Source organism: Protopterus annectens, chromosome 6.part1, assembly GCF_019279795.1.
Source record: "Protopterus annectens isolate FY-2018-M chromosome 6.part1, PAN1.0, whole genome shotgun sequence".
NCBI lineage: Eukaryota > Metazoa > Chordata > Ceratodontiformes > Protopteridae > Protopterus > Protopterus annectens.
In genome coordinates, this window is record NC_056738.1 from 437,493,497 (window position 1) to 437,504,339 (window position 10,843).

Genomic DNA, 10,843 nt, shown 5'->3' on the forward strand with positions numbered 1-10,843 from the left:
TTGTTGCACCCCACTCCCCTATGTAGTGACTCTGGATGTGTCCAAGCAAGGCAAGGAGTAGTTGTATCTACCTTGGATGGGGAGGACACACTACATAAGTACTACAGTGGCTTTTCATCTGTCCTTGATTTTGCAGAATGGTCTGGTTTCTGTCATATTTTTGTACTGTTGATTTATGCTTATTACTCAGATTTATGCTTATTACTCAAAGTGCCTGTTGCTCTGTGTTTTTAAGTAGCAATGCTTTAATGACCATAAGGTAAGCTTGTCTGAGATCGTAAGATGCAAGTAAGCTTTAATAAGCATACTGTTAAAGAATTGCCAACATTGAAAGCCTTTCTGTTGTTGCCATGCAGAGAATACTTGACTAGATAATGTATTAGCCTTGGGTATTAAAGGACAGGATTCCATTATTTTAAAAAGCTCATTACACTTGTTGAAGACTTCCAGTCATCTCTACAGACTTTACCCGTAAAGTAAACAGAATGCCAATCATGTGTGGTCCATAACCTGTACAGTAATCCTTTAAGCAATGTATCTTGAGCTTGTTTCTTGTTTGCTTTTCATTTTTTACTTTTATCATGTTTTCCCCATGAAACAAGTTGTCAGGCAGCAGGTCTTTTGGATAAGAAACATTTTTACAAGTGGGGGCATCACATAGATTTCTACTTTCAGCACGTTACTTGGTACTTTAATAAAGCTGAATATATTATAATTAGGACTGCAGTGCAAGGAGAAGTGGTTTGAGTTGAGTGCTTCTGGTTTTCTTATACTTGATTTTGACTGGCATTCCAGTAATGTATTTAAAAAGTAATTTATTTTTTCATGCCTCACAACCTTTTGTTTCCATCTAGATATTAAGTAAGCTGTCATGCAGCCAATGCATTGAAATATTTTTATTCTTCTACACTTATTTTTGTCTTGATTGGACTTTCATAATGATGGTTTGCCACCCAGGGCAGCGTATTTAATTAAAGTTATTTTTTTGTGGTTTTGTGCATAGCTCCCCTCCTTTCTGGTTGACCACACCCCCTCCCCATTGACTCCACCCATTCAGCTGTCTCCTGCAGCCCCCCTGTGATTTGAAGTCACCAGCTGCCACTGGTCAGTCCCTCTAAATAATTCTCATTACTTCTTAACCATAGCTCCCTTTCTTTTATTTCCACCCTATTTTTAAACTCCACTTTAATTTTATCCCACTCCCTAGCTATATTTTCAGAAGTAATGTCTATCCTCTCGAATAGCTCCTAAATAATCTCCACTACCCATTGCTTAAATTCCTTTGTTTTCAAGAAATAGGTGGCAAAGTTCCAGTGTCTCATTTTTTATTATATTACTCTGTGTTTTTATTTTAGTGCGGTTGGGTGGGCATTTGAAAGGCATGTGTAAATGGACCTGCCTTAGTTGAAGGTTGAACGTCGAGCTGGCACCTCGGCGTTCGTCAAAGTCTACTGCCAATCATTAGCAGACCGTAGTTCCGCTGTGGCGACCCCTAACCGGGAAAAGCTGAAAGACAACAACAACATTGGTGCATGATCTGAAATAGTGATTGGGTGTGTATCAAGACCTTGAATTAAATGCGCAAACTCCTATTACTGAATTCACATCTTGCATGCCAAATATTTTCATAAATTTCTTCAAAAATCTACCCTCCTTTGTTATACTTTACCTTCTGCCCACCGACACATCTTCACTGCTGCAAATCATATTCCAGTCGCCATCTATAAGTAATATTCCTTGCTGAAAAAAGATTATTTCTCCCAGAAGTTTCTTAAGCTCCATTATAGCAGTTTTAGGTAGAATATAAATACATGCCAGTGTAATCCTCCTCTCTTGCCAGTAGCCCCTTAGCACAACAAATCTGCCATTATTATCTTTTTTATCCTCTTTCATCAATATTGGAGCTCCTCTTGCAATTAATAGAAGTGCTCCTCTTTTCCTTTGTCCCAAATATTCCACTGAATGACCATCCTGAAAACCTTTATCAAATTCACATGTTCAGTTTTTTCCAAGTCTGTCTCCTGTAACATAACTATTTGCATTCTACATTTGTAATATAGTTCACTATTCTTTATTTTTTGTATTTATTTGTGAGGCCATTGACATTTAAAGACATTGCAGAAAGCATCATTGTATTAAAAAGTTATTATTTCCACCTTTTATGTATAACACCTTTTTTGTTAAATGTCTGGTTCCAGCTTTTTTGTTATATGCATACACTGTTTGGCAGATTGAACTTTATTGCCTGTGTTTTTTAGATACATTAAATGTATTATAAACAAAATGTGCCAATAAGTGTACATGCACTGTACCATAAAATGTGTAGGTGAACCCAGGGAAATGAAATGAACAGTTTGATAGATGTTTACATACCTATGACTGTTGGCTCCAGATCAACAAAGACTGCTCTTGGTACATGCTTGCCTGCTCCAGTTTCGCTGAAGAAGGTGTTGAATGAGTCATCCCCCCCTCCGATGGTCTTATCACTTGGCATCTGCCCATCTGGCTGGATGCCGTGTTCTAAGCAGTAAAGTTCCCAACAGGCATTGCCAATCTGGACACCAGCCTGACCCACGTGGACAGAGATACACTCACGCTGTAGAAAAAAGTAGTGAATTAGGACGGAGTACATAACAGCATTTTTTTTTTAATAAATCATTAGAATGACTTTTTCTAACTGAAACCATTATGATACAGTACTAGGAATGTGCAAATAAATAACAGCAATATTTAAGAGTTCATTTATTTGCAAGTTGGGAGCATTCATAAATGCAGTAAGAAATATTTAGAGAACACAACTCTAATAGTAAAGGTCATACACAAAGTACTGTACACCTCTTTATAAAAAAATCATAATAGTAGGAACATTTGCATGAAAAAACAATAAAACATGTTGATATTTAATAATCACAAATACAATGATGTTCACTTCTGAAGTTATTTACTTGTATGTTAGTTAGTTAAGTGCCTGGGATTAGATACTTTATTTCAGAAGTGATCCTTAATATAGGGCATATGGCAGTACTGTGCATAGTTTCAGAGAATAAGAAAACAAGACTATACTGGATTAAAGGGGGCTTTGCCATGAGTAGCACAGTGCGATAACAAATTATACAACCAATCCTATCTAAATAAATCACCATGAAAGTGGAAATTTTGAAGACTGCATTGACAAATGTTGCTACCTATGTATTCATAATAACTTTCTTGTACTGGCTTAATATTTGTATTATGCTATCTGCCTGTATTTATCTGGGAAGGTTACTCAGTCAGGTAATGTTAACATTTTCTTTCAACTAACCTTTTCAATGAGAATAAACAAAGGAAAGTTAATACCTTCTAAAATTACTGTATATGCCCAGGGTATAATTGGTAATGCAAAACAACAGATTAAATAGTTGTTGATCTCATTGTTAAGGTATACATTTGCATAGTGCCACTACAGTGGGGCAAGTTGTAGTATTTTTAGTATTTTTTTTAATTTTATTTACTTGAATTTGTTAAGTAGGGTAGAGCACATTGATCACTCAACCCAGAAAGAAGCAAATAAAATAAACAGAACTAAACATGTGTATATACATTACAGTATGGTATATATGGTATGGTTGTTGTTGTTGTGTCTTTCGGCTTTTCCCTGTTAGGGGTCACCACAGCGGAGCTCCGGACTGCTAAGGATTGGTAGTTGATTTTTACATGCCGAGTTACCAGCCCTGATGCACAACCTTCATTGAAAGTACACCCATTCATGCATGTCTCCACGCAGAAGACGCTTTAGCTGAGAATCAAACTGGAAAGCGTCTTACTGTGAGGTGACAATGCTACCGCATGGTATGGTAATTAATATGAGTATACAATACAGACAAAAGCAATTACTATATGCAATGTAGATGTGAGCAATCGCACAAGAGTAGAAATATATATATATATATATATATATATATATATATATATATATATATATATATATATATATGGGTCCCAGACAATTTGCCGAACGGCCGTTTCTCTGAAAGTGAAACTGCCGAGCATACTTGCGCGAAAGTGCTTTTTGCTGAAAAAGCACTTTCACGGAAGTATGCTGAAAGGTAAGGGAAATCATTAGGGGAATGGCTGTTGCTGAGATCGTAGTACAGTGGGGATAAGGGAATATTCCCTTTTCCCCATTGTAGTGCAATCTCAGAGTGAGAATATAAAAGTGAGGGGTGTGGGGGGCACAGCCTCCCACATGGGGGGTGCAGGGGGACTTGCCCCCCTGCGTAAACATGAGTTGTGTGTTTATTTGTGTTTAATGTCGTTTTTTTTGTACGATTTGTTAGGGACTTTAGCGAAAGTGCTTTTTCAGCAAAAAGCACTTTCACTAAAGTGGCTTCGGTGATTTGGTTTCGGACAATTGAACTTTCGTTCAGTCGTCCTGGACCCACATATATATATATATATATATATATATATATATATACACACACACACACACACACACACACACACACACACACACACACATATAAAATTACAGTTATAGTTATGTTTAGTGTAATCAGAGTGATTCTTGAGTTAGTTAGGCGGTAGACTGATGAAAGGACAGCAAAATTCTGTTACATAATTTTCTCAGAATGGTGGCATTTGCATGAAGCATTATTGTGAAAGCAATGTTTTAGTTGTGTGCAATTTTGGCAAAGAAATTTCCTTTAAGTCAGAAGAGGTAGTCTCCCATACTTTAGGGCCTAGTAAGGAGAAGCAATGATCTGCACATAGTAGATTAGTTGTAGGATCCTATGAGGAAGGACATGGATGGCACTGATTTCTGAGGTTGGAGGACGAGGGTTTCTTGATTAGTTTGGCTGATAGAGAGGAAATTGTGTGACTTTTGTAGGAGTTTGAAAGTTTAAGGCATAATAGCAGGTCAGATCTTTGCATGACTAGGAGCCATTTTGCATTCTGTAGTGTTGAGCAGTGGTGTTCATGCTTTGGGGTGTGTATGATGAAATTGCAAGTTTTGTTGGTGATTGTCTATACCATTGTGTTGTTTCAGGAGTAGTCCCTAGTCTGTGCTCTTCCACTGACATCTTTGCATGTACATTTGTTTTTTGGACTCTGTGCCTGAATGCTAGATTTGTAATATGTACACTGTATGTATGACAACCTACACAGCCTTAAGATATATGCCTTCCTTTTTTTTTGTTCTTCCATCTGAAGTTTTCCTGACTATTAGTTAAGGGGTTAAACTGCAACTTGAATGGTGAAGTGTGCTTCCAAGTATTCTTAAAGAAAAGTCACGTACTCAGGGACTCCAGTTGTTACCTGCCTCACACCACCTAATCTTGATATCTGTGAGTTGTCATTTGAAGAATTGTCAGAAGTAACAATGATTGCTTATTTATAGTATTGCCAAGCAAAGAAAGCGGTAGTAATGGCTGCTAACCACAGAGGATGCTTTCGGAATTGCCAGCATGATATCTAGGAGAGCAGAGCCAGAAACACCACTGCCCGCTACACATGCATGCATGCAGTGTTAATTTCTTGGAATCTTTGCCTTTGTTTTAAGATCATCATCCATGACTATACACTTCAGGGCCACAATATATGGTTATCAGCTTTAGCTAATAATAGGGTCTATATCAGAAGATCGAAGTTTCAAAACTTCGAATCTGATATGGTCGACACCATACGATCGAAGTCTTGAAACTTCAAATCTTTTTAACAGAGATCTCCATACAGCGCAGAAAGGGAAGATTTCCCTTTTCTGCACTGTAGTGCGATCTCGGAGTTGGTATATTTAAGTAGTGGGGGGAGTGGGGGATACAGGGGGGCTTGCCCCCTTGCTTAAAGCATTTAAATGGTTTGTTTTTGTAGGTTGTTGTGTTTTATTACATTTTCAAAGTTTCAAGACTTCAATTATATGGTGTTGACCATATCAGATTTAAAGATTTGAAACTTTGATCATGTAATATAGACCCAATAATAAATCTATTAGTGTGGCAACTGCAGAACAAATGCTCTCAACATATTACACTGAGCATCCTTTCAATATTTATTAAAAAATAAATTACTGCTATGCATTTAACTTGATAGGACATCTCTTGCACATTTTCTAAAGAATATAAATAACTATATAAATGCAATAAAATAATGAGCCAGTTTTAATAATGTTTCTTAACTGGAACAATTAAAAAAAATGTTTCTTGATTGGAAGAATGCATGGCTAATTGTCTACAGTAACACAGGAACTCCACTATTAAAATAAACCGTATTATAAAAGAAGGAAATAATTAAATATTGTAAGAAACTTCCACCTTCTACCTCAAGACCACACTGAAACATGTCAGCAAGGAACTTAAGAGCACCATTAGAAAAATGTAAAGCAGAATACAAGCTTAAGGTCAGATCCTAAAGGAAACTACAAACTTTTCTTTAGTTATATCAGGAAATTAAGGAATAACATTCAATGTATTCCTTTTTGGAAGCTGCACTTTCAAGTCATTTATAAAAGTAATTTTAGATCCAGGCATCCATTGTCTGATAACCAACTTTATCCTTTTTTAGGGTCCCAGGGACACTGGAGCCTACCATGACAAATATTAGGCACAAGTCATTAAAAATAATTCACACACACGCACATACACACACACACACACACACACACACACACACACACACACACACACACACACACACACACACACACACACTCAAACACACACACACACACACACACACACACACACACACACACACACACACACACACACACACACACACACACCTACTCACATGCTATGGGCATTTTGGGGGGGTTCACCTACTGCATGTCTTTAGAGGTGGGAGGAAACCAGAGCTCATTCATACCAGTTCCACACAGCAAGCACCCTAAATGGGAATCTGGTTGAAGAATCCGTGTGTGTGAGTTGTCAGTGCTATCTCTGTGTTACAGCATGTACAGTACACAGATTAGTTTGTTTCAGGTTTTTAGGTATGACATGAAAGGTACAGAAATCTATGTGCAGATGTAACATGACAACATTTTGAAACAGAATACATAAAAAAATTAGAAAACAGTACAATGCATTAAGAGTTTAAAAATAAGGATGCTTAGAGCTGCTTAGTCCTACAAATAAATAAAATGTTTGACTGTCTTCATGAAAAATGGAGACACACCTCTCTCTCTCTCTCTCTCTCTCTCTCTCTATATATATATATATATATATATATGTGTGTGTGTGTGTGTGTGCATGCCATGCACTGCATATTTTGTCATTGGTTGATTTGATAGAAAAGCAATTTATCATATTTTAGTCATTTAATTGCTTTTGAATAAGTAGTATGTTACCACGTCTGCTGTTTATTACTCTGAAATTATTTAATAGTGGGGTAAGTAAGTGTGCCCTTTTCCCTACTGTTCTACAGTCTCAGAGTTGGTGTATTTGTATAGCAGGAGAACTTGCTCCCATGCAAAAGTGATCGCTTTTGTTGTCTTGAGTTTATTTTCAGTCATTATGTCAATGTTTTTTTCAGTGAATTTTCCTTCACTGATGTGTGTCAGTGATGAAAAGTATTGTACTCATACATATGTTTCCTGACAACTTACTGAATTCCACTATATGAAAATCATAATAATGAGTGTATGATGTTGGAATGTCAAAATGCTGAAATGTAAAAATGTTCAAATCAAAATATCTATTTACCTACATGTGTGGAGAGTTGCAATAGACCTCCACTGACCCACGTTACTGCTCATTTCTGAGTTTTACTAACAAGGAGGTGATACTCTTTGGTACTAAGCTGTGTACTGACAGTGCAAATATGCAGTACATGTATAGTGTTAGCAAATATTTTAGTTCAGCATTTCAAAGTTTCAACATTTTGACATCTCAAGATTGTGCATACCTTTCAGTATACTGCTATTCAGTAAGTTTTCAGGCACATGATGTATACATTTATATGTGTATGTGTGTATATATATATATATATATATATATATATATATATATATATATATATATATAATGAGAGAAGGTAGGAAGACAAAGAGTACACAGATGCTGCATACAAAAAGAGAAGAAGCCAGACAAGTTACAATTTAAGGATGAGTTTCCAGACTCATGTAAGAAAGAGGCAGGAAATAATGGATCACATGAAAACAATATAACTAGATCCTTCACTTATCTAATAATGGATGAGTGATCAAGATTAGCTTTTATAGCTGAAATACAATGCAGAGTGACTTTCTACTTGTACATGTGACAGTATCAAATGGCGAAGGTACTGGTACTGGATTGTATCTCTGATGGCCCATGGACCCTTTCTGGCCCACAATCAGGCCAAAAGGCAAATAAGTGTAACAGAATAAAAAGCTGGTAGTAGGATACAAGGTTACATATCTGGGCAGTGTATATTCATAGGAGTATACAAATACAGGCAGCACAGGTATTAATTTTTTAATACCCACTTTATCATTTGTGGAGTCATGGGGAAGCCATAGTCTATTCTGGCAGTCAGTGGTTATAAGGGAAAGAAATAATCTGAGCAAAATGCCAGTCTGTTGCACACAAATACTAATAAGCATACACTGTTAATTTGAGTCACTAATTTGCCTACCTACATGTCTTTGGAATGTGGGAAGAAACCAGAGCCTCTAGCAAACTCCCACATGGATGTAGAAGATCATACACACAAAAAGTTTGCACAAAAAGTATCCGCGTTGGAAATCAGTCTTGCAAAGCAGGCACAGCAGGGTAACAAACCTAACCACCATGCCACTGTGCTGTTCCAGACAGGCAGTTAATATTTTAAAGGATGATGCTTGTGGACAAATGCGAACATTTAGGGAACCCATAAGAAATGAATATTTATTAAAAGGTACTGAAGCTACTGTTGTTAACATCTGTAGCTGATATGAGCCTTTTCTTTATTTCCAGTAGTGACCTTTGTTGCTTTTATTTTAATTTTTGATGTATTATTTTGGCCATTGCAATAACTTGTTGTGCTCTTATCTACTTTATGATTGTTTACATTTTTTTATTTTTGTAACGTAACTCAAGTCATGGCTGAAAAAGTACTATAGGATCCCATCTACTCATACTACATAAAAGAATCATTATATATGGTTTGTCTAAAACAGACAATACTGATGAACAGCCCAAACCGTAATGATAGCAGGAATTAAGCTGTTTGTCCTAGACTATTTCTCACTGTTGTAACCTTCTCATTTCCCCCATACTGTAAGTAAAATGTACTGGGTAACTATTACACACTACCTAACATAAAACGTATATCCTTTACTTCCTAAGAAATTCCCCTAAAGTATTGTCTATACGTTGCTTAGTGGCTTTAGATTGCCAAACCTACTGAAACTAAAACATTTAACTTCCTATGATTACAGTTTATATTTTTTTGGATTTGTATTGTTTAATTTAGTCAACTACTCTACCAGAACTGTAACCTTTTTGAATATTTTTTGAGTGTAATAATTGTTATTGAAATACTTTCTATTTGGAGCTTTTCTCCCTGGGCCTCCACTGAAAAAGGGCTTCAGCTCAGTCGGACACTCCCGGTCAACAAATGTAAAATAAATAAATAAATACATTCTAGCCTGTGACTGCTCATAATATCCTGCTGTTAAATGATGTTTAAAATAAATGGAATAATCTAAATGCCTTATTCTACATATTGATAATTGTTTAACTCTGTGAGGATCGGTGCCCTCTATAGTCATGTTAATACATTCGGTGGGCAAGTATGGCATTTCATATTGTAAAAAAACAGGGTTCCACACTTATCCTGGGGGGGGGGGGTAACTCAAAGTCAGTTGATTAGTGTTCCAGTACTGACCAGAGAACAAAGAACTTAAGAGTGAGTATTCCCATAGTTAGAGGTCCTATGACCCTCATTTTGTGAGATGATCTGCTAAACTCCCACTCCCAGATGTTGATGCCTGTAGATCTGTGCAATTTGGTTCTGAAACTCACTGGGCAACATGTTAATGCCAGTAGTCTGAGGCTCACAGATTGCATGTGCAGTTTTCAGAACATAATGTGCTGTTGTATTCCATGGCCCTTTGATAAACAAAAATCTTAATATATACATGTTTATCACACTGCTATCACTGCAGCATCTTGATGCCTTAGTTCTGTACTGTCTGGCAATGAACCCACAGACTGCTCAGATGACATGACTCAGCTCTCTGAAGTATATATTTAATGTCACTGAAAGCCCCAGCTACTGTTTTACTTTCTATAGGTCAAAAATAGTACAGCGCATTTCTAACATATGATTAATTACTCAGAAGTATTTAGAAAACACAACTGTGCTTAATATAAACCTGAAGCCATGAAATATCTTGTTCCTGAACTCATGTGGTTAGCATAAGAAGAAGAAAAAAAACAGCTTACCATGGTGTGTGAATGATGTTGATAGTGCAAAGGAAATTAACCCTTCTGAACTTCTTCAGTCCGACTTCTAGGATTCGGTAGAAGAAATTGTTCATGTGGAATGTATTCAGTGCACATATATTTATACATGCTGGTAGAACAGTAGTTGACAACTGTTTAGCTTTTGTTGTTAGAAACAGAGTCAAAGAGATGTTATGAAATGTAACACCAACATAATTATAAAGTTGAGGGGGGGGTCACAAAATCTCCTGATAACAATGGAAGTGACTTATGAATGCTCAGAATCCTAGTTACAACAAACACACTGCTGTAAAAATTTCAACATCTACACCTCCCGCATTAGCTCTATGTTTTCTGAACTGACAGCTAAAGTAATTGTACATAAACTGTGTCTAAGCAGCAAATGAGTATGCTAACATTTATCTAAAGGACACACAGAGTGCATGATCTGAGCTCCT

General features: G+C 36.6%; 1 protein-coding gene across 1 annotated transcript in view; it reads right to left on the reverse strand.

The window, feature by feature from the left end:
- Positions 1-10,516, reverse strand: part of LOC122805616 (tubulin alpha-1A chain-like) — a 37,904-nt gene extending 27,388 nt beyond the window's left edge. Inside the window, exons 1-2 of the mRNA XM_044075869.1 lie at positions 10,386-10,516; positions 2,374-2,596 (exon numbers count right to left, since the gene is read on the reverse strand). Of these exons, the coding sequence (XP_043931804.1) occupies positions 2,374-2,596; positions 10,386-10,388 (226 nt within the window). The 5' untranslated portion in view covers positions 10,389-10,516. The remainder of the gene's footprint in view (positions 1-2,373; positions 2,597-10,385) is intronic.
- Between the last annotated feature and the right edge of the window lie 327 nt (positions 10,517-10,843).